At 41.4% G+C, this 25,664-nt stretch overlaps 1 protein-coding gene across 4 annotated transcripts in view; it reads left to right on the top strand.

Moving 5' to 3' along the window:
* The window catches only part of LOC139630080 (receptor-type tyrosine-protein phosphatase gamma-like), a 454,916-nt gene that overhangs the window by 325,446 nt on the left and 103,806 nt on the right, over nt 1-25,664 (top strand). For all 4 annotated transcript variants that reach the window (XM_071493181.1, XM_071493178.1, XM_071493179.1 and 1 more), the window contains one exon: nt 14,533-14,628. In XM_071493181.1, the coding sequence (XP_071349282.1) occupies nt 14,533-14,628 (96 nt within the window). The remainder of the gene's footprint in view (nt 1-14,532; nt 14,629-25,664) is intronic.

Genomic DNA, 25,664 nt, shown 5'->3' with positions numbered 1-25,664 from the left:
TTTACTTTTACATTTACCTCCTGAGTTGTGCTTTTGGATCCCTGTTCAGGAAACCACGACAGAACAGTTTGGCCACTGTGGACCCACCCAGCTCATTCTCATTGAGTAAGTCAGACACTGTCATTGTAACTGGCTCCACTCCTCTCTAGACCTCTGAGAGGTATCAAAGAACAGTCAACAAGAGGCACCCACACCTAGTCAGTGAATTTGCCTCTCCTGACCAACCTTTGCAATTAGAGTACCGAAAGATGGCTCTCAGACTTTTTGGCCCATTCTCCACCTCCAAAGTCATTAACCCTGCAGCGGTGCACCTGTGCCTTCCACATCCCTTAAGAATCCATCCCACTTTCCATGTCAAAGACAGCCCCCTGCAACTGGCATTGAGACCCGCACCTCCCCACTGGCTCATTTATAAAGAGCCTGTATATAGAGGCCTACAGTCTAGTGCTGTTGGTCCTGTGCTGATCAGCATGGGATGTTCCTTGGGAGTAGAGATTCTGTGACGGTATTGAGTTTCAATCGTCATCCTTTCATTCATTCAGTCCAGTTGTGTGTGCATACATATTCTGATTCTGCTGTCACTCCCACTTCCCCACAAATCAAATCACATGCTCACCTGTTCCCACTTGCCTTATCATCTCCTTAGTATATACTGTATATACCAGTCCATTTCCACTTGCTTTCAGTCAGATTTGTTCCGTGTGCCTTAGCCTTCCATCACTCTGTTCTTTGCCTGCCTGTTTTGATCCTGATTGTGTTTTAACCTTGCCTGTGTTTTTTGGGGGGGATTTTACCTCTGCCTTTGTATTTTGTGGATTTTTCTATTCTTGTTTTTTGCTCTTTTTTTCCAAAGTAAAGACTCTTCACTTTCACATCTGCTTCCTGAGTCATGCTCCTGGATCTCTCCTCTGAGAAGCATGACAGAGTTGGCAACAAAACAAGAGACAAAGACAGCTTTCTTTGAGCTCAGCACTAACACCAGCACACACAGCTGGAAAGTTTATTCTTTTGTCCAACAGCTTGTGGACACAGAGCTGCTCATTAGCAGGCAGACAGCCACTGCAAGCTTTGTGCAGCACTCTCCATACCTGTTACCTATCACTGGCTCTACACAGGCCTCTGTCGATGCCTGATATACTCATTGTTTTTAAGTCTGAGACTTTTGCATTTATTTCCTCTTTCAAGTGCCATTTCTACCAAACATTTCTCAGACCTGTGCCTGAAGGAAATGGAAATGTTTAAAAGTGCCACGTCTAATTAACATGCTAAGTGTATTTTCTGAACTGATAAAACATGGGCAAAACGATTTTTTTAAATTTTAAATTCAAATTGTAATTGCTTAAGTCCATGTTTACTAGTTTGCAGTCTTCTTCTTCCCTGAGTGTGGTGGTGCAGTGCAGCTTCTGTTAGTGTTAGAGACTCGTGTTCCTTGTGATTTGGCACACGAGAAACCCCAGTTCATAAAACTGTAAAATGAAAGGACTTTCATTTCATTAGTGGGTCATGTTGGGGTGGGTTGTGTTACATCAATCAGTGATAGATAGTGACTTATTTAAGACAGGTCACAGTTGTGTGTAGCAGTCACACAAAGCACAAGCCATAACCAGGGCTGGGTATCATTTAAATTTTATCCATTCATATTCTGCTCATTGAATCTCAGTTCTGATGACAACATTTTCTGGAGCCAAAAAAAAAAAAAAGAACAAAGAAACAAAGAACAAAAGGGCCTAATCATAGTTAACTGTGAGGTGTATGAAACGACTTGGGTGTGGCTAAATGCTTAAATACTCACAGTGGATCCGTCAGCTGTAACTTCTTTGTTCACTTCTACACCTGTTATAGTGTTGTAATTATTACATTTTATGTCATTTGACTCCTTCCTGAGTCAAATTTCAACTGTACTTTAACTTGAGTACAATTTTCCAGTAATCTTTTCATCCCCAATGACACGATTTATTCAGTCAGCTGTTTCTGAGGTTCTATGACACAAGTATCAAAGGCGGCTAAAATCCATGGATATTGCTGTGACTAACGCGTCAGTGACAGGCGAGCTGGGGTATTGAATAGATGGATGCAGAGCGACTGTGCTGTTACACTGACAGACAGGCGGAGCTGATGGAGAACAGCGTTTGTTCTCTGTAGCGCAACAATAACAGGAGTAAGTAAATCAGAGTAACTGGATGTTGCAGGCTAACGCATGGAGGTGCACTGTACATAACCACATTATGGTGATGGGGGTTGTTTTTCTGTTACTCTTGATCTTATTAGTAATGGTATCCTTGGAGTTTTCTTGTGTTATTTTTATATGCTGTTTGCACTCTCCTCATTTATTGCCTTTTCCTTCTTCCTCTCCCTTCACTTTTTGTTCTTTCTCTCCCTCAGCCAGCTACATTCCATTAAAACTTCAAAGATAACTGATGACTTCCAGGCTGCACTTTTTTAATATTTATTTCTCTTATATTTATGATTGACCTTCCCTCCAGATAGGGAACACATGCCATTCCTAACATAATGTCATATTTTCTGGTGCCTGTCCTCAATGACGCTTGAAAAAACACAGTCATTCTTTAAAAGCCCAATGCTTCCTAGAGGGCAAATACATGCCGTCCCTGTAGCCGAGCTTGTTCCATACCATTTTTTAATAATCTGACTTGCTGATAGGGGCGGTCCCTACCAATTTTTTTTGTTTATATGGTTTCTTTTTTCTGTTTTTAGGTAAAGGCAATACCCCCCACTCCTTCCAACCACCACTGCTTTTATGAAAAAGTAACACTGTTGAAATTGAACAAACCACAGCTGACTCTCAGAGCCATTTCTCACGTAGTGCATTTCAATTGGGTTTTTAAGATAGATTGCACGAGGTCGCAGCATGCTCTAAACATATCTCATAACCCAGATTGTGCAGCCCTGTCCCCGCGTCTCCAATCTGTTTTGTAAAGCCGTGGTGCTGAGGGAAATGAAATGCGGTGTGAGTGTTGCATCAGTGACCGGCAGTGCTATATCGTGTGACCTTCTTTGATGGACGCCCTTTCTCCAGCTCCAAGAGGGGCCAGGGAATTCGAAACCCCCATAGCGTGGATCAGATTGAGAGAGAGACTGCATCAAACCTTCCTCTTGATGTCCTCACTCTCTCCTCTCAGCAAGGACATGCACTCCACGTTGCATTCTGTTGTCTGTTTTCATACGAAGCCTTGCTTATGTCACCTCAGATCTGTCAGTCCCTCGGGGGGGATCATAGGCTGCCTTGCCCGGTCTCATAGCTCTCTCAGCGGGGTCGTGCCAGCACCGCCAGCCCCCTTGGACCGCCTCCTTTACATTTCCATCCTGAGGCAACAGAGTTTTCCCAGGAGATGCTTGAAGGTGAATAAAAAGAATGACAGGAGTTCATAGTTCATAGGACACGTGTTTTTGAATTGTTTTCTTATTGCCGGAAACAGAGGAGAAATCACGTCTCCTGTGGTCAGAGGTCTGCCTCAGAAATGTTCAGAAATCCATTTTAGACAAGTGTGTTATCTATCACTGCTAAGCCTGCAACATATTTCATTAACATGCCTGCTGTGATGCTGCCACTTTCTATTTTCCTCACTCCAGTCACTGGCATATAAATTCCATGCATGTGCAAAGTGGAAGCTGATAAAATGAAACACTGCACTGTAAGAGAGAGTTGCACAGTTTATCATATTCCAATCACAATCATCACGTTAGCTTCCATTTTTAATTGAAGTCAGTCAGATGGGATATTGACGGTTTGTGATTAAAGAGTAAACCCTCAGCAGATCTTTTGATGTAAAGATTTGGGCATCTGAAAAGTGCTGAAACAGTTTGCCTATAAATTGATTAGCTGATCGATGGAAAATAATGCGATTGTGATATTTATTTGTTATTTACCAAATACCGAGTGTGTCCTAAATATTTGGCAGGGATTGGCCTTAGAAATCTTTTTTTAATATGTGGATCAGTGCAACCAGATATTATGGTTGTGTATAAATATGGTGGCTATGTAAGGGGAACCATGTGAAGTTTGCTGAGAGAAGATTACTTCATTTAGAAGCATCTACTTGATACAAAAGAGAGCAGTATGTCAAGAGCAGTGTCTGCTGATTAAATGTGAATATGGTACAGAGAATTATATAAATTATCTCTGTGCCCAATTGAGATGTTCCTCAGCCTCTGCATTGTAAGACTTCGTTATGTGGTCTGTGTCCTACCAATGTGGAAACATAATCGTCATAGTCCTTCATTAAGACTGCAAAATAGGAGGATTGAAGTCGTTATAAGATTACTGCAAGTTGGAGTCTACACTGTACTCTTCACATCATTCAAACAGCTGAACTACAGATGGTAGGACTGTCACACCGCACTGGGGACCATCACACTGACAGTTTGAAGTCATAGTCTTTTGTATTTTTATTGCCCTCATTGAAATTTTCCAAAACTGCATATTGATGAAAAGTAAATATCATTTTTACCTACCACTTACGTAATTTGGTTACTTTCTTCTCAAAAGTAGGGCCTGCTGGGAAATCCTAATCTGACCAATGACCTTGCTCCATGTCATTTCTGATAACTGGCGTGAGTGGATGTCAGTTTTCGTTCTCAAGCTTTTAGCAAGAAGCGAGTAATTCAGCTAATGGACGATTCAGTTAACAGCGTTGTGTTTAACAAGCCCCATCGAACAGGCTGCGCTCAGAAGGGGAAGGAGAGAACAGGAGGAGTTTACTGCCGAACTTTAATTAGATTAGATTAGATTAAATTAGATAAATTTTTACTCATCATGCTCCAAGTCCATCGAATTTTAGCATTGTTGACGTGAAGCTAACATTAGCAGGATTGGCTATACTCTCAATGGAGAACAGCAGAGTGGGAATCTGGCCTTGACCAGGGTTGTTAATGATTTTGCTGAGTGCAGGACCCTGCAGTTGAACTTCTAATGGGTGAGCACAGGTTTGTCTTCATGGAGCAGGATCAGGGATTTAAATCTACAACAGTGCATCTGTTTCCTCTCATACGTTGGAAATTGCGCAGCTATATAAGCTGTGAGTGTGATAACACGCTGTGTCATTGATGATGAATTCTATAAATGTAGTGATTGTGTGATTAGGTGCTGTCATCGATCCATTCATACTGCGTAGACCTATAAAGAGTTGTTGTGTTTTTCTTGATGGCTGTTTTTTCTGTGCTTATCGGCACACTGTGTAAGATAGCTTTGTGTTGATTTGTTAGTGTTGGCTGGATAAAGTTATTTCAGTTGTGTAATAGTTGCTGTGGTGGTTTGAGTCCAGGACAGGCTGTTAGAGTAGAGTTGAGAAAGTTGACACTAAAGCTGCTGTCTCATGTGTTGGCAAGTAACATGGTGAGCATCTCCATGTTGACATCACCATGGCAAATCACAATCATGTTATGTTATACATAAACATTGGTGAAAAGTTGGTCTTTAGCTGTGTTTGCTGAATGGACAAGACTAATGTACAGTACAGTCACAGCTAGCTTATCTGACCTGAGCTCCACTCAGACTTTCATCCATTTCCAGCCTGTCAGTGGGCTGCATATAGAGACGAACAACCACACTGACAATTTAGAGTCACCTAATAACCTGGAGAAAAACCCACACTGAGGGGCCCCAAGGCCAGAGCCTTGCTGTGAGATGACAGTGCTAATCACTGCACCATCCAGGCTTTCATCACAGTTTTTGTCTCCAATAACTGCAAAAATGGCAATGAGTAGTAAACACACATCCAAGCTTCAAAATGCCAGCAGATACCAAACTACATCCATTGCTCTCTCCTTCATTCAGTTCAGCAGCATCTATTCATCCGGGCCTTTTCCATGTCCTGGCCACTATCTAGGCCCAGACAGGCAATTTGTAAAGTCTGAATGGTGAGGGCCACAGGGTGTTCCTTAAGTGACCGATCTTCCTCATCACCTTCAGTCTCTCCATCTATAACCTCAGGGCTCGTATCGTTGGAGTGAGGACTCGAGTTAGAGAGCAGTATGAAATGAAGTCAGGCCACTACATCCATCCCCGTTCCTCTGCTTGTGATGGTATTCAGTGTTTGAGCAATTTCTGTCTTAAAGGAATTCATTTATATGTAAAACACAGAAGCCCAAACACACTATGAGCAGCTTTCACAGTCCCACAGCTTTTATGCAATTGACCAGTGTATCGAAAACTTTAAACTCTGCAACATGAGAGATGGCCTGTGATGTGATCGGAGTTAACAAGGCAGCACTGCACTGTATTCCCCCCGGGCTCGCTTGTCATGTTAGCTTTATGAGCTTCAAAACAAAACTTTTAGTGTTTGATTTTCACATTAATTCTTACACAGAATGAGAGCCAGGACTTTGTTTTCAACATAATAAGGTCATGACTCCCCTGGTTGAATTAAAACATCCTGGAAACAGATTCCGTCATCGTTATGGCCAAATCCAAATAAGCTGAGCTGAATGCAAACACTTGAGCCAAAATCTAGAACCACTGAACCCAATCCAGATCCAGACACACACTGCAAAATCCTGACAGCCTTGGTGGCTCGGTAGAACTGTAACTGCTTGGACTTTCTATCTCCTATGTATTAGGTGTTAGCATTTTCCACCCACTGATCAGAGCTAAATGCACTTAGGCATATGAGGTTCACGTAATGTGCTCTGAACCAGTGGTTACATACCTTTTCTGCTGCCTTTCAAGTATTTCAACTTTAATTTAATTAGTGTAACTGAGCACAGTTATTTCTTTGAGCTGATAGCATATGGTAATACACTGCACAGAAAGAATTTTATCAATATTATATTAATTGTCCCAACTCAAAACTAATTAATGGTTTAGAAATTTTCCGGCTGCTGCACTCAGCCACACTGCCTTGTAAAATAACTGTCTCTGCCCATCATTCCTCAGCACCTTCCCAAACCATCACACCACCACTCTTATGATTGTTTGTTAATTTGACGTGTTTGGTTTAGACACAAAAACTGCTTTGTATAGGGGAGATCATCTTCAATGTCTCTGGTGGCAGGAAGAGGAAATGAACAGTATCTAATGTCAAGTTCACAAGCTAATTTGTACCATGCATCTACCCCAACCACATCTCTATGATGTTTTATACCATTATTAATGTTAGGCTGCTTTCGCCTCTGTTGCTGGCAGACAAGAGTAATATTTCACACTGCCGCTTGACATCAAGGCAAACATACATCTATTGTGTGTTTAGGGAAACAAATGATAAATTATGTTTTTTCTTGTGAGGACAATCTTGTGACCAGTCTAGATTTTTAAAGGCCTGAAGAGATCACATCATTCAGTATTTCACAGTTAAAAAGCACAAAAAATATATTATTTCTATTTCAATAATTCACTGACTCCATCAGTTTATCTCATGTCCCTCATGGGCTGGTATTTGTATTCCACCAGCTTCTCAGTATTAATGATGGTATATTTGGCAAATCTTAGCCATAGCTACTTTTGAAGGAAGAAGAAAGTGAACAAAAGCGAGTATATGGCTGGAGCATGTGTGGAAAATTGAGAATGTAGTTAAAAAACTGTTTTTGAACCACTGTAAGTTACTACTTTCAATGGAGAGAAGCAAATGTCAGCTGGTTTCAGTCTAGTGTCAGTTGGTTTCTGTCTAGTGTCAGCTGGTTTCAGCAGGTTTCTGTCTAGTGTCAGCTGGTTTCAGCTCTTCATCTGTTTGTTTCTCTCCTCCTCTCTGTGCTCACATATACAGTATTTTAATTCAGTAAATTCACAGTAAAGCTGTTTTCATTGACATGTTTTCCTGTTTCTGTTGTCATGACAACGGAACAAGGTTGATATAGTGACTGAAATATGGACTACATGTTAACCAGCAGTCATTTCAAATCCTGATTTTATAACCACAATGTCACATCAGTGAACATATCAGTGAAAGACAAAGACCAAGCTGTGCTTTTAGCTGGATTTACTGTGCAATGATGACTCACAGATAAAATTTTTATCTGTTGTTATTTTAGCTGTTGTGTAGTCAGTGGAGAGAGACACATGGAGAGATGTGCTTGTGGAGGGAAAGCCGCCCTCATACTCACAGGGTAATAGTGGCGACTCTGCTCTACAGAAAGTAGCGAAGGTTAAAGGATAAAGGTTAACCCTAGAACACTAATGTTAAAATTAGTAACACCATCACTAACGTCAGGTGAAAATCACCTGAAGGCATGCCTCTTGAAAAAACCATAGATGGGAGGAGGGAAACAAACATACCATTAATGACATCAATGAGCAGCCTGAAGCTACCCAAGGACCCATGCAACTCAGACAGCAGCAACACAATGAAAATCACATGACAAGAATCATGTGGGTGAAAATCACCTGATGCTAGTGTTGGTTAATCTGGCAACAAAGGTGCTGAATTGTCAACACTTCATGTAAATGTCCCCCTGATGATGTAATGGGAACTGTTTGTGCCATTTCATTTTGAAAGAGCAACGACCAATGGGGAAGGTAACCGGTGGTGTAACTTCATCAGTCAGTCAGTCCCACTGCTGCACCTGTGAGCAGGTGCTCAATATTAACATGCATTGTTCCCTCTAAAGACTCATTTCCTTGCACTAAGTAGTTGCATGTAAATTTGACACTTACTGTCTTTGGTGTCTGTGTATGTTGGGGGGGGGTTGTCCAGTTTTCAGCCCCGACTGAAGCAGGCTTTGTTCTCTGAGTTCCAGTTTGAGGGGAGGTATTGACAGTCACAGATAATAGGATCTTGTAAGATCATAGAACGGATGCATGTACACTTGGTTTTCAGGTAGGTTGTTAACTTTAAATCAGCTCGTTGTTCCCTCCCTCAGAAACCACTTAGAGCATCTATAATAATGATGCATTAAGGTGTCAGCAGTGCAGGCTGCCTGATTCATCACTGCAGCCTGCTCGTGGTGAGAGTCTGTCTCCTGTGCTTACCTTCCCATATATTAATGTTTCATTGAGTACATTACACTCCATTACATCTGTGTCTGATGATGATCACCCACCCACACACACACACAAAAGACTCCGTAAATGTAAAATGCTCAAGACATTTTTAAACCAAATGAGTAACTTGTTTTGTTTCGTCTTTTCTTAACCGACCAGTACTGAGTCACATGACAGATCCTTCATGTAGTTTTTAGTTGGCGCAAACTGTGATAAAGGTTTGAAGAGTTCGTGTTTTCCACGAGAATCAAAGAAATATGTGAAAGTCAGTGTAAAACATCATACAGGAATTTAAAGGAATCTTTTCTCATTAACTCTGGTTCATTTGAAGATGTTATGCTGTTAATTTTAAACTTAGGATGTCTTTTGACTTGAAATGATGTGTTGAACAAATGCATGTCTTTAATGCATGTGAAGGCTTTGAATTCCCTCACATAACCTCACACGTTCTCTGAGAACTGACTCTGGTACAAAATGTCTTCAGCAGCTGTTTTTAATGTCAAACGAAGAACCAACTTTTTAAACTGAGAAAATGTAGAGGGGAAGCGAGTCATCACCATCCATGTCCTGGAACACTTGATTCAACTTAATGTCTGCAATTTATTGACCAAGTCTCAACTTCTGTTAGTTTTACATTTTCAATACTCACTGAACTATTTAGCTTAGTGAACTCAGCTTTAAGGCAGCAGGAGAACTCGTGTCTCTAAGTTGAAAGGCTTAAAACAATTCACAGTGACTGTGAGTCGACTTACAACAACCTATACAACTGTGTCATTGTCATTCTCATCCACTGTTGTTTGTGACATTTTCATGCCTCTGCTCCAGTGACAGCCAGAGCCGGAGGCGTATTGTTTTCAGGTTGTCTGTCCCATTCTTGTGGACACGATATCTCAGTAACTCCGCGATGGAACTTCTTTAAATTTGGCACAAACATTCATTAGGCCTCAAGGATGAACACATTACATTTTGGTGGTCAAAGATCAAGGTTAAGGTGACCTCACAAAGCACAGTTTTGGCCTTGTGAAAACAATATCTCTGTAACACCTTGAGGGAATTTCTTCAAATTTGATACAAACGTTCACCTTGATTCAAGAAAAAACTGATTAGGTTTTGGTGGCAAAAAAAAAGACCTTAACATTGACATGAAATGAGATTCATATGTGATTATGATGCATGCCTTCCTCATCAGTGCATCAGAGTGACACAGGAAGGCTCTGATTGGTCCAGATGAGCTGGGTGGGGTCACTTCTTTTTCACCTTTTTTTTATTTTTTTGGTTATTCCACTACGTTTGAGGTGCTGGAGAGCATCTGGCCCTGTTGGATTGTGTTTTGTAGTGTTCTGCTCATGCTGGGTCGATGTACTCTTAACCAAGGCCTTGCCCTAGCCATCAGCCTTCCCCCAGCTCTGATTACTGGTTGCAGCCTGTCGTATGATGGACCTCAGACCAGTAGGGTGATGATGTCTTTTGCCCTGATGTGAAGATCTAGAAAGTGGACCCTGCCTTGCAAGCAACAGGGGTTTCCCCTCTCTCCTCCAAAGTGTTTTTCTGAGCATAGAATAAATAAGTAGTTTGGTGATGAGATGTTTTGCCTCCAGGCTCAACAACATCTCTACCTCCCACTCAGGCTTTTGAACTCCAGGAAGGGAGGGGTGCTGTTACAGACCCCCTAAGGCTGATTGCCAAGGGGGAGGCAGGCATCCTCTTCCTCCTCTCCCTCCCCCCAGTGCACCATCTACCTAACACTTTCTTTCACCTCACTCCATCACAGAAATGACAGGTTCTCCTGCCTCCTGTTATTGGTAAGATTTTTTTCAATATCCTGATAGATCATAGAAATCACAGGGCGGTGAGAGCAGAAATATGGATAGACCTGTTATGGTGCCAGTGGGGGCATTGATATGCAGGGTGAATCAGTTCAAAGAAAAACATGAGCACAAAGTTGTGAATCTCACCATTACTTCATTACAGACCTGCACCACATGAACATCTGCCTGTGGATTCATGAGCAGCAGAGTGAGCAAAGTCTGTCCTCTGTGACTGCAGCTGCGACTGACTTATGAGGCTGTTGCAACAAGAAATTGATAAAATACCATACATCACATTCAGTGGTATGAACTTGTAATCTGTTTGGTTTCCGCCATGTTGTATCTGTAACAAACAGGGTTTAATAGAAAGGTGGAGGTCTGTATTAGTGCATCTATTTTGCCTATTAATTGCTTTCGACACAGCTACTTCAGTGGAAAATGTGCAGCAGGTACTGTGTGTTGTAGAAAAAAGGCAAATGAAAGAAAGAAGATAGTGGTGAAATATTGTGATGTACTGTGATGAAGTATTAATCCAGCTGATCAGGTTTCTGCACTGAGCCTCAGCTCACCTGAAGTCTGTTCACCTGCAGCTGATTTCAGCCATCAGTCGTGGTCCTTTTATCCACCATTTTATAAAAAGTAATACGCTCCTCCATCTGTGGATGTGAAGTAAATGCAATTACTTTATTTAGCATCTGCACATGGACCTAACTTCATCTTTATGAACCACACTGAATCTGCTGCTGTATCCACCTCCACTGCTGGTCTCAGCCACCCAACACCACCAGTGAGGTCCAGCAGTGGTCTTGGGTGATCAGGCCTCACTCACAGTCAGCGTTCAGTTCATCTCAAAGTTCTTCCACACCAAAGTGGGGAGACCATGTCTTTATAGACCTGGTTTTGTGCAGGTCCAGGTATGCTACATGCTACATATGTAAGGAGAAATACAGCTTTGAAGCTCAATACCTGGTAGTTATTCATAAACATGCTGGAAGCCCATTTTAGGCTATTGCTTTACTGCAGATAACTTAAAGCCTTAAATAAAATATAAACAGGTGAGTTCTATAAAAATCAGCCCGTACAGTTGTCATGAAGGAGGAAATTAGCTCTAGAGACCAGAACAGTTTTTGTACCAGGCTGTAAACATGTAAAAGTCTGCTGTAGCATATCATCAGAATCTAATTGGCCTAAACAATGAAAAACATACCCAGAGAAAAGCACAGAACAGTATGTCAGTATACGATCACCTCCATAGAGCCCCAGTTTAAAAAATATCCAAGACTCATCCCTGTTTGTGTTGCCTGTCAACTACACCTAGATTTGCTCTGAGATTCCTTCAGTCTTGGCCTTAAATAAGCCGTAGAACTGCAGCAGTGATGTGTCCCATCTGTGCACAGTTGGCTCCTCAGCCAGCCATCATCAGGCACCTATTGACCCATCGACAGCAGTGTGCAATGATGTGGTTGGTGGTGGCGGTCTGAATCATGTGCCTGCACTATGTGCGTCTTCCTGGCAGGACTGGGCCAAACGCTCAATGAGCAGTGACACACAGTTTTGTAGTGGTGTAGTGGTGTGTTTTGTGTTATCACTGTGCCATGACACTGTGTGAAGAAGCACACATGAGCATCTGTAGAGCAAACGCTGCTGTTTAAACTGATTCTAATTGTTGAGCTGCTGTCTCTGTGCTGCGTTCATGAGCACAATCCCCCTCTTTCATTTTAATTAATGCCAGTGTGTGAGAATGTGTTGTCTCTGCTATAAATTCACCTAAAAGACTGTATATCAGGCTGCTTGACAACTGTTTACTCCACAAATAGATCAAAACATGATGCACAGGGCTCTTTATGTGAGGATTAGCAAGATGGAGGAAATGCTGCACAAGTGATTTCAACAGTGTTGATCTTGGCAAAGGAAGAAATAGCCATCATGTAAACACATGTGCATACAGTTTCTGTTGTACTTGCACATATATACAGGCACAATATTTCCCTCACACACATGTACAGGCATTTACTATGTGCCTTAATGCATAATAAGTCCATATCACCATAACAACAATAGATCCTAAATGTTTGACCAGTTTTCAGGTGGTGGTGGTGGTTCATGGATTATAGGGAATTGAATTTGACAATAAAAAAAAAATCCCATCCCAGTGGGTATAATTTCCCACTAACTAGTATTATATGTGTATTTACAGCCTGGTACTGTGTATCTTCTTCCTCTGAGCTCCACTGTTTCCAGAAACTATAAAAACACATCAGTGAGCTACGTTCCTTCATCACCACAAACACACCCACTGTATTTTATTTTGACTCAGTCCCACACACCGTCCTGCTGCCAGAGATACTCACTCACAACAGCACTAAATGTGGATTAATGCTCGGGTGAAAATAGCAGAGGTGGGACAAAGTCTTTGTTCTGCAATTCTCAGATCTTGGCTACAAAGTCCAGAGTCAGTCCTGTTTCACTTGTGTCATTATGGAAGAAGGAACATCAGCAGCTCTGGGCTAATCTGACTGATGACCACCAATAACTGACGAGTGAAAAATGTCTGTTCATTTTAGAAGAAAACACTTTGGCCTCCAAAGACTACTCTGTGATTTCATGTTTGCAAACTACAAGCTTATAGCTAATGTTAGCTGAAGTCATATCTGAGCTAAGAACACTAATATTACCCTCATCTTAGCATCTTAGTGAAGCTTCACATGTTGAACAAACCACACGTTTTGCTGACCAAAGGACTGGGTTCATGACCAAATGTGAGCTGAGGTTTCATCTTCAGTCTGTCATCTCTGTCCATATGTGTCCTCCTGCTTGTAAAAGACTGGCTGCTGAAAAGCTGATTCAAAGTGTTTTGGTTTATCCTCAGAGGAAGTCACAGCGCTAAAGTCCAAGTTAAATTCAAGTTGCATTCTTTTTTTAATCTGTTTGTTTTTGTGGTTCCAAGTCTGGAGTCACCAGATCCATGACTCAGGACTGAATAATGTCATTTAAGTGCACATCTCAATGAACACAATACTTAGTCTCATTTGAATAACATTTGCTTGAAAATACAGCGCAGCTTTTTTGGGAAATTATAGAAAAAAAAACAAAAAACAACAACTTTATATTCCTGACTTGTTTATAAACTTGAGTCCGATGCTACAGACAGGGTAGGGGAGTTTGGTTTGTTGTGTTGCTTGATTAGAACCATTGGATCCTCCTGTATATAATATCAAATATATTGACAGGTGTTGTGATGGATACATGTTTATATACAATATAAACATACATAAACATACGTATTTGCTGGGCATATATGTCAATATATGAGATTGTTCCAATTTCTACACATACATACATGTATTTAGAGGGTAGAGTTCAGTCTGTGGTTGAGGCAATGAAAGCATCTTGGTTAAGGTCAGTGACAGGTGGTGGTTTTGGTGAAATTTACATAAACATGCTGTGTCTGAAGTCACTGTGAACTTTCTCTGTTTTTAAAACAGAGCACTGCCTTTTACTAACCTTAACCAGCTGCTGTGAGAGTCAGAACACAACCATTAAAAAGTGTCATAAAGCTGGAGTCACTAAAAAGTCAGATATTTTTACATCATGAAGACAATGAAAATAGCTGTGAATGTTGAGGAATCACAACACTGAATTTCGTCGGTTGTGTTTGGGTTGTGAGAGAGCACATTAATTTGTGGGGGATATTAATAGCAGAATCTGTTGTAATGATTTGATTAAATTGGGTGAAGGTATAATGTCCCCCCCCCCCCCCCCAGCGTAATTCTGTATTTCTGTCCCTCACAGATGCAGATCTACATGTACAACTCAGATGACTTTGACAGTCTCAGTGCAGCACTCAGGGAGAAGAGGATCATCGCAGCCATGGCTGTGTTTTTCCAGGTAGGAACCTTTCTTCTCCTCCCAGGTCTGTGTGTGTTTGTGTGTGTGTGAGGACGAGGTCAGGATTGTCTGGTCTGTCCTTGTGAGAGTTGGACTTGGTTCAAAAACAGTTCACCCCAAAATGAAACCTCTGTTGTTATCTTCTCATCCTGTTCCGACCGCACAACATCGTCATTGAATGACGACATAATGACAGATTCGCCGTTTAGACATTAGCAGGTCCTTTAATTTGAAATTGTGATGATTCATATACTTGACACAGCAGATTTATTAAATCTGACCAAACCAAATGACTGCAGGATGGTTATCAAGCTAATTTTGACTTTGGTCAGACAAGTCAACTTTTTTACTACACTGGAGAAAATGGCCAAAGGTTTTTAGCTAGAAACTAAAATTGTGTGTGTTGGGGAGTTTTGAGGTTTGGTGGGTGTGAACTGTAAAAACCTGCTGTTCCGAGTCAAAGTTCAGCCGCAGATTAAGCGCTCTCTCTTCCCCTGGCCTGATGAGTGGGTGTGTGGCTGCACTGGGATCACTGTCAGCTCTGTCACTCTCAATTGGCAGGAATAAAAAGTTCATTTGAGGCCATTGATTACCTAAGTGGGCTTTTACTTGGACCATTAACCCCCATTTCCTGCTCTCACTTCAGTCTTGCTCTGTCTACACTACAACTATAGTCTGTCTTTAACTCTCAGGCTCTCAGTATATGTGTGTGTGTGTGTGTGTGTGTTGTACAGACAAACATTTTCATGTGCATCAATTGAATCATAAAGATACTTCTGTCACATCCCTTTAACATGTTTGTCAGCAGACAGATGTTGTCTGCTACCTCCCCCTCGCCATTATACACTGATTTTGTGTTTTATTGACATGGTCAGTTATCAGTTACGTCCTATCCCTGTTGCTTTCCACACCATGGTAATGCTATACACAGTTTTCCCCCCACCGAACCACTTCATACTGTGTGCTAAAATAATCATCACTGTCCATGTAACTGCGCTCTACTCTTTGTCAATTTATTTTGACTTGCTGATGCACTGATATCATTTACAATTTTTTATCCTTTTTATGCAGATGATACTCAGGTTTATCTCAGCTGTGACCCCAATAACAAAATGAAATCTGTTTGCTCATAAAATGTCTCAAATTTTCTTTCAGCTCAGCTCAAAAAACCTTCAGCTCAGCTCAAACTCCAGCATTTGGATCATAGTATTTCCCCTTGTCACATTGAACAGTCCGATCAAATCTGTCATACAGTTTTCAATTTTTCAAGGATTGTGGAAAAAATGATTTTTATCAATCCAAAATGTTGAGACAAGTCATTCATGCTTTTATGTCATCATAGCTGGATGATTCCAACCTCCTCTTTTCCATCTGGAGCAAAGAGTCTCTCTGCTAAGGTGGCCCTGCCTCCTACAGTCAGTGGACTGCAGCTAAAGACTAGAATTCCCGCCTTGTGGTTGTATGACTCATCCAACCAGGAAATTTGCAGAACACATGGTAGCTGTCCAAATGGACATTTGTGCCAAATTTGAGGACATTCCCTCAAGGTGTTACTGAGATATTGCGTTCACAAGGCCAAAACTGTGTTTTGTGAGGTCACTGTGACCTTGACCTTTTACTTTTGACTACCAAAATCTAATCAGTATATCCTCCAAGTAAGTGAATGTTTCTGCCAAGCGTAACTGAGATATCCTGTCCACGAGAATGGGACAGACAGTCTGTACAACCTGAAAACAAAAGGCCTTCGGCTCTGACTGTTGCTGGCACAAAAAAACATTCACAAATAGACAAAACAAAACCAAATACACAAACACACTGCAAGTCACACAGACAACAAGTGGAAGTGTTTGCAGAGAACACAACAAAGTCTTGAACCTGAAGGTTGTGAAGAAGCCTGTCAAACTGATGAAGATGTTGTCTGAATGTACTCTTGTTTTCCCACCCTCTGATTTATGTGATGGTGGTTCGCACATATTTCCTCTGAACCTGATGATCTTGTGCCTGAAAAGCTGATTTTAACCCTTGGTCAGTCAGCTCTGGCAGAAGGATCTCAACAGGGTGTGTGTGTGTGTGTGTGTGTGTGTCTGTGTGTGTGTGTGTGTGTGTGTCTGTGTGTGTGTGTGTGGAGCGGAGAGTCTTCTGGACCTGGTTGTGTTGACAGTGTTGTGTCCTGACTTCAGTGTGTGTGAGCTGTTCATTCAAAAAATATTCCACTCACAGGATTTTATTTTAAAAACATATCAAACATGAAGGCACCTTTCCTGATATCAGAGAACACATTTTACATGACTCAGTACACTGAGTTACCAGTTTATTAGGCTCATCTTAAAGCTGCTCAGTGTTCATTTTGTCAGATGATTTAAACTTAGTCTTAGTCTTACTCTAAGTAAAAGCCCACATGTCCACAACAAGGCAATAACAGCCTGAGTCTTTGCATCCATTCACACACACTGCTATGAAAATTGAATAAAATTTGATCAGTTCTAATGACAGGTAGAAATTCCTCTGGATTCATCCTGTGTGAACAAGGCCACAACTGAAGCCTTGAAAACCATCCAGCCCTGAATGAAACCTTTAAACACCCACCTGTGGTACTGTTGAAAAGAGAAAGAAACATGAGGAACCCTGTCAGCACACTGAGGTCTCTAACAGGAAGCTAGCCACCAACAGTGTGGTGCCTGCACGGACTTCCAGCTCAGCATAGATCACAAGTCTTTTAACCACTGAGTCAATAGGAAGACCATCAACATCAAGGACTTTAATATCTGCAAAACAAGAAGTGACAATGATGTGATGGGCCCATGTGGTAAAATATACAGAGACATGTGGTTCCAAGACATGTCAATGAAAAGCAACATCACAGGTCATCTTCATTTTTATAGGTGTAGATGTGATTGAATTCAATCCAGGAGGAGGAGGAGGTCTTTGTCTCAGGAAAAATCTCTAGTTTATTTCCAGGAGGCACCAATGAGGACTGTTGAATTAACAGGTTTTTACAGTAGAGTTTTAAATATGATGTTTTACAGTGTGCCAAACCGCTTTCTTTGTGGTGAATTTTTCTTTTATTATATTCATTCTTAGCCCTGTCGACTGCCTTGAAGCCATTTGACCATATATACAGCCTATTGGCAGATATGCATGTGTGAGTGAGACTGGTTGTTTTTCATATGAAGGCCACACACTGGCTTGAAACCCGCCTGTATTGGAGAATGACTGTGTTTCCCGGTGCATTACTGCCACCTGTAGGTCAGTGGAATGATGTGAATGGTTACGGCCTCGCCCGCACACACTCATCCCTCTCTTAAAAGTATTTCTTCACAGTGCTGCTTGTGGTCAGAGGCTCCACAGGGTGTAGTTAAATCTGGTCTGTGTGATATCAGTGGTTTTAGTCCATTTCACATTATGTTGCTGATAAATTGGATTTACAGGATTTATGCACCTATGTGATGAAACACTTTGACTTGTCAAGAATTTAATTCACTAGATGAACCAGAACAGATATTCACATCTACCTCTTTTATCTATGAACGCTTTCTTCATTGAATTTAATGAGAATTTACTGTATCACAAAATAAATCATTATCTTAATAAAAAGTTCAACACATTGTGTTAAAAGACTTGGTGCTTACTAATACTGTCATAGTGACTCCAAGTGTTTTTTTAAATAGTTAGAGACACACACACTATTCTGTTAAAACATCAAGCAGGGGTTTAATGGAATCACTTAAGATTTTCTCATTAGCACAAATATGTTTTATTGTTCAATTTTATTAATTATTTTCATTGTCAGACCACATCAGGACTTTTAAACATAACCTGAGGACTTTTGACTTGAAATGATGAAGAAGAGAGGCTCTGAGTCTCTCTTGTGATTGGTTGACTGTTTTCTGAGTGATCCAGTAAAAATGTAGCAGATTTCAAATAAACACTCCAAATCCTGCAAGGTTAGATGGTGGGTCCAGGTGGGCGGTGACTGCTTTGTTGTGACATCACAAAGTTCCAGAAGTCCTAACGGCTGGTTTTAAGGCTCAGTTTCTGAATACAGGCTGTGGTCATTTCTCTGTGGACTGAGGCTTTGATACTTTCACAGTATTAATATAGAACCTAGACCTGCTTTATAATCACAAACACATGGACATCTACCTTTAGACTGTATGGACCTTTAAAACAATAGTGTCCACATATCTGTATCAAAAACAGCAGAGATATGTCACCATGTTCAGGTGTGAAACTTGACCACGCTTAGAAATGTGATGTAGCTCTTCACATGTTGAAACTGGTCTGACAGAAACACCTTCAGTGAGCGTAAAAATAAAAACCTCTACAATATGACCCAGTCCAGTACAACAGCACGGTTAAATCAGCCCTAATACAAAGCAGTGTGCCTGTTTACATGGGCCCTGCTTTATTCATATAACTGTTGTAATCTGATTATCAGTGCGTCTCTTATTCTGTGTAAATGCAGTCAGTGCCAATTGTCTTTCTTGTCTCTTTCTGTCCTAAGTGCTCTCTCCTCTGTTTGCCAGTGTGTTTCTGCAGCAGCGTCACTGTCGCTTCTGTGTCATGTATTAACTCAATCGTCACATTCGTGTTAGAGGACAAATTGGTCCCATCATCTTGACTGAGCTAGGGAATCACGCTTTTATGACCCACCACTGCATTGCCCCCGCAGCCTCTGACTGAAATAGATGGCAGCTGTAAACAGCTATCATTGCCCTTTTATTTGCTTATTTACTGCGCTGCATGCCTCTACTGTTTGCCTCACTCCCAGCTACAAGCAGAGCGCAGAGGCCCAGCTGGGATGCAAATCATGTGGAACATCCACTCTGCTTTTTACTATTTGTTCCTGAAGTTAACGTGAGAATCCCACTGAGTCTCATTTCACATGGTTTTTGGGACACTGGTACCTGATTTAATATTATAGAGTGAGAGGCAGGGAAGGCAGGAGGGAGAACAAAGAGAATGAAGGAAAATTTTACTTGGACTTGACTTCACGTTAACTAAGTCACACATACTCTGCTTCCTGACAAAAGAACCTATTCAGACGAGGACAAGGAGCTGGAAGGAAGAAAATTAATCGGAACACACGTCTCAAATCAGCCTCATTCTGATCCAATCGCTTGATATCATGAAAAAGATGATGATGCACGTGAAGCAGTTTATCCCCAAAGCTTAAAGAAAGCAGATTTGTTCTCTTTATAGTCTCGTTTTGCTGAAAATTAGTTTGTTTTTTAGGAAGGAACACATCTTTTCTAAAAGGCCACCGTCAGAGAGGGTCGAGACTCACATGATGGTCATCAGTGCAGGACACGGTGAAATCATACAAATGAGTACGACAATGCTCACTTTTCTTTTTTATCCCCCTGAAAAACAGCCCCAGTTTTAGTTAATTTCCTGTGCACTTGCCATCAGCATTGCATGGACAGCTAGCATGGCATGCTATTGCACAAAATAGCACGTCTCCCTATATACATCAATACTGCAGCCATAACTTACTACAGTTAGCTGGTAGAGACCATTTATGAAAAGTGACATGATAAAACATAGGTATTAGATTTTCATCTTCAGAAAACAGTAACTCATGCATGTTGTAATTATAAGAAATATAATTAATTCATATTAACTTCAGAATTTGTATTACGCTGTTAGCAATTTAATTTATCATCCAGAACAGAGCTCAGCAACTGTGCTGTCATGAGGAAAGTCAGGAGGCTTCAACCTCCAGATAAGCAGCTGTCACCAAGAACTGTTCAACACTAAATCTGATTCACTCTTATTTGACTCTGTCTGGTCATTAAGTGCATATTTATCTGATTATAGGAACCTGTATTACCACCAGTGCTTCTGTGAAAAATGATAAAATAAGTAACCCCATGTGACACAGAAATGGTGGTGTCTCAAAAACTTTTACCGTTGGATCAAAAGACCTTGATTTTTTTTTTATCCAGTCTAAATCTAAAGACACTTCAGCATCATGTCAGCTGAATTTAAAATGTATGTTTTGTGTTAAAATACAATAGAATCTATCTGCTCATTAAGGCATGATAATTATGTCTAAATAAATGAATTTGTTTTAATTCTGTCATGTCTTAACAGTTCCAACATCAAATTTTGTGTTTCAGAAAAAAATCTGTGGGTCTTTTCTTTAACATACTAAATATTAGTCATTCGGGGGGTTAAGATGGTACTTTGGCTGTGCATGCTGTTAACCCTGTATTAAAAGGTTTGTCAAACACTTGCAACAAACCAAACACCTCCAGTCTGTTGATATTTAACTGGAATGTGCAGACTGTGGTGTCACTGCTCCTGTGAGATCCTGCTGAGTTCATCAGTAAAAACAGGGCCAACAGGGGACGGGTAATGTGAGGCCTATCATGCTGTCAATGACACATAAACACATTAAGCAGGAATGTGATATTAGGACTGTTTGTGACTTTTTTGGAGTGTTTTCTTTTCATAGAAATGTGGGTAGCTCTCAAAAGAGATGTTGACTTGTATGTCCCTGAACAGATCCTTTTGGTGCACAAGACACAACATCCTGCTCCCATGACACTGCACTCTCTCCATTAAAGTGGGAGCAGTAGGTCTCCATCAGTTGGATGGCTCTATGTGTTGCATATCTGCAATGCATCACAGACAGCATCATCACAGACAGCATCAGCTGAAGGAGCTGGTGTGACATCCTCCTTTCAAGTGCCTTTCATCCAGAGCAAGCTGTGTAGCACACACATGGCCTTCACACACACACACACACACACACACACACACCTCTGCTACCTGTGGACCAGTCCAGGTAACATGCAGATACAGTCTCCACTGAGAAGAGAAGATGCTGAAAGCACACTGAACCTCCAGCCTAGCCCAGCTGGGCCGGTAACTGAACCCTCCCCCCTCAGGTGGGAGTTGACGTCCAGAGAATGGAGGCAGCAGGTAGGTCAGCAGAGGAAAACCCTCTTCCCCTACAAACACGGGGGGAGTAGGATGGCAGTGTCAGGGGGTATGGGGAGGGCGCTAGCTCGCTGCAGGTCTCATTCTGCCTTGGACAACTTCCAGACCGTGTGGGAGGGAGTTTGTCCACGGAGGAGTGACATTTCGTTGTTTTCTTTGTTTTCTTTGTTTCTGTCCATTATGAGAGAGGGAGGAAGGCCCCGCCAAACCCAACCCCGCCCCCACATGTGCCACGCCACACACAGACACACACAAAGGAAAACACACAGGAGGGAGGGGTTGGGTTAATAGCTTCGATGGTTAATGATGGTTCCCAGGATCAGTTTAAAGAGGAAGTGTTGAGGGATAGAATGTGTTTGATAGTGAAATATTTATGATAAACAGTGTGCAATGTGTATATCACTGTGTGTGTATGTATGAATTCTGAATATTGGGATTCGGCCTGTGATATAGTGGCATTCACTAACAGTCAAAGTCGTGATTAAAATTGAGATTGGTGAAAAATGAAGTCCAGGAAAGGTTTTAAAAAGTGTGATGTTTGATTTCTTATCTTCTTATGTTCTGTAGGATGATTGAACCATTGTGATGACTTTTCTTGGGTTTTGTTTGTTTTGGTGGAAGTTCAACTTAGGATAAATCAGCTTGTCTGTATAATGCGGTAGGAGGGAGGAAATGCTGCATCCCAAGATCATGGAGAGTTTCTGTGTTACCTTAACCCAGTAGTGCTGTACAGGTGGAGGCAGTGGAGGTCGTCATCTGTGGTTCTTGCAGTGTGACCGCTGATCAGTGAGACATATTATTTGCATGTTGTTTTGAGTGATCAGTGTTCTGTGGAGGATTTCATATTTGGTTAGTTGTAAATTTATATTCTTTGATATTGGCGACAAGATCTGCCCTGTCTCCCTCTCCTAGAAGTACTTTAATTTTCAGATGTCTTGAATCAGCTGAAGCGAAAGTTTTGTGTTTCAGTGAATGATTTATATTTCAGGAGGAAGATATCTCATCATCCTCTCTCTCTCTCGTACAGAGGCTGCTCCTGTGCAATGCATAGACAATAGCTACGCTTGAGAGCATCTGAGCGTGCATCCTTGGCAACCAACACAAAGTGTCAGGCACGCCTACCACCAAGTGTTAACACAACGCGTACCTGTGAGTGTTGCGTTCAAACAGGATTCAACACATATAAATTGTTATTTGTTGTTTTTTTTTTAGCAATTTGCCAGGAATTTCAGAAGATATCTGATCACTTTGCTCCATGACTGCTGCCCTACTTGTCACACACCATCGCTCAGACTGAGGAATCTACTGTCAGTGTCATTGCTCTCTAAAGGATTCCTTTATGCTGATTTTGAAATTTGATCATGTTTCTCTGGAGGACAATCAGGGCAGGCACTATGACAGAATAATGTCCATGTCTGCACCTTTGTAATGGTTTGAGGCAGAAACAGAAGTGTTCACATTGTCAGGAGGTGTGTTCAGAATAAAGGCACAAGCTACAGCAATGAGCCATAGATGGGTGGTGGAACATGAAGTGCGACTAACATGTGGAAATACAGAAATCTTATGATGAGAATGATGACAAAACCTTCCTTTAGCATGGGTCTAATAATGAGGAGAGAACCTAGTTTCCTAGCACTGACTGAGGTCCAGTCTTCTTAAATCTATGCCTGGCCTCCTTTTTCCTGGATCCAAAAATGACCACAAGGCCCAGAATTCTTTAGTCTGTATCTACTCTTAGTCTTTCTCTAACAGGGATCAAATACCCAATATACTTTTGCCAAATCTGAGAGTGACCTGAAGGTCAGGTCTTCTTTTGCCAGGCCTAAAGAGGAGGAGAACAGCAAAATAACGCCAGAGTTTCTTGTCTGCCTTCCTCCCCATCTTCCACCACCCACTGATAAATTGTTTGAAAGAAGTCCAACCGTTACATCCATTACGCCATTGATGCACGAGCAGTTAGTGCTGCCATTGCCAAGAGAAGGAAATGAGCCTCTGTACGACACAGGAGGAGGTGAAGGAAGTCAAGAGAAAGAGGATATGTAGTGAGGGATTCTGAATGGATGACAGTGGGAGGAAGGGACAGGCGATGAGAGAGAAAAGTGGTGGAGGAGAGAAATATGAGGACATGTCACATTGTACAGTTTTTTTCTGATTTGTCACTGCAGTGGTTCATCCCTGGAGAAAAAGAGGGAGATAGAGCTGAGGGAGCAAATGAAGAGAAAGAACAAAAAATGCAGGATTTGAAGAGAGAGAACAGGGTAGATAGAGAGAGAGAGAGAGAGAGTAGGACATTGTGAAGTGAGGCCTGGTGGCTGATGATCTCAGGGGACGAGCCTGTGGGCTTTCAGAGACAAACATTAATAATGAAACCCTAATTCCCCCTGTCCTCCTTTCTTTCTCTCCTCCTCTCTGTCTCCCTGTCTGTCATTTTCTGTGTGTCTCCATCGCTGCCTTTATTTCTCTTAATCTCTTTCCCTTTAAACACGCACACTTTTTTTCCTCACCCACTTTCTTGCCTTGTACCAAAAACAAGCTCCTTATTGCAGTTCCAGTTATTAACTTCTGCTGCTATTTGAAATGATTACACTGTGTGTTTGTGTGTGTGTGTGTGTGTGTGTGTGTGTGTGTGTGTGTGTGTACTTGTACTTGCTACATAGTAAGGACCAAAAAAAGTATTTTACTAACAGAGTGAGGACATTATGGGAAAGTGTGGACATTTTGGCCGGTCCTCACTTTTTGAGACACTTTCAAATCACATTTTGAGGGTTAAGACTTGGTTTTAGAGTTATGGTTAGAATTAGGTTTAGGTTAGGGGACAATGCTCTTTGAAACTGACCTGTGCTCCTCTGTGCTCCTCAGAGCCACCAGCTTGTGTGGGTTTCAACAAACATGTAGTTACAAAAGCTCAGAGGTGCCTACCTTTTGTACACAGCCAAAACCACCATGATTACTTCACTTTTGGCAAGTATTTCCTTGGGCTACTGCAGATGGTTAAAAAAAGTCTTCTTGCTATTCTTTAGGGTGTGTAGAAACAAATCTGTGTCATTTATAAATCCAGTAATACCCTTTCAAGCAACCACAATACTCGTTTAGGTGAAGGTAAGACCAATGAAGAGCAGGATAAGTTATTCTTATGTATTCTTGTGTCTAAGTATATTATAGTATAGTATACTATAGTGTAGTATAGTACTCTTGGTTAACATGTGTTGCTCTGGTACAAGAAGAACTGTTACCCTGTGAAGGAGGCAGCACACCTCTCCTGGGCAAACATCCAAACAGAAGTTAGTGAGCAGCAGGGACAGTTTGGTATTGGAAGAGGGGCCTCTATCTAGCAGCCAGTCCCCAACACCTCCATAATGAGCTCTTCATGCATCATGGTAACATTTGTGTGTCACATGATCATTCACTGCAGCCATGTGAATAAACAGAATGAAAAATATATGTTTGTATTTCCCACCCGCTTAAGGGAATTATATGAAATTGTTCAACATATCATCCACAAAAACGGGCTGCTTTGGAGCAGGATTTGTTCATGTGCTCAATGAAAGCACAGAAATTGAACAGCCTGTGTTTTGTTCTATGTGCTTTTGCTGTGGTCCAAGCAAGCAGGCAGTGTAAGTACAAATCCCAGTAATCCTTCACACCAAACCTGATGATTAAATCCAACTGGCCCACAAGTGTGTCTTTCAAAATCCAACTGGACATTGTGCGTGTTTGTTAAATCCCTAGGTTAAGTGTGTGTCACCAAATCCAGGAGAGACGCATTTGTGGAGAGTGGGGGGAGGGGGGGGGGAGGGGAGCCATTCCAGCAGTCTTGGCAGTCTCGTAGCTGTTGGATATGGATGCTGGCAGTGGATTTGTGGTAGTTTGGGTAAGTTTGTCTTATACACAATGAAGCTGTAGCTTGCTCTCTAAAACATATCTACACTGATGACTGCAAGTAAAACACTGAAGGCTCTGACAATTTTAACTTTAAATTGTATCTTAAAGAGGTTACCTTCTTAATTTATGCTTCAGCTCGATTAATTATTGCATATTTATCATTTAAAGTGTCTGTAATAATGTTTATTATGACAATGATGCAGATT

Source organism: Trachinotus anak, unplaced genomic scaffold (genome assembly GCF_046630095.1).
Source record: "Trachinotus anak isolate AG129_WGS33_773 ecotype Australia unplaced genomic scaffold, CSIRO_AGI_Tana_v1 ptg000013l, whole genome shotgun sequence".
Classification (NCBI taxonomy): domain Eukaryota; kingdom Metazoa; phylum Chordata; class Actinopteri; order Carangiformes; family Carangidae; genus Trachinotus; species Trachinotus anak.
Note: the sequence above shows the minus strand (reverse complement) of the source record. Positions and strands in the feature narration are given on the sequence as shown.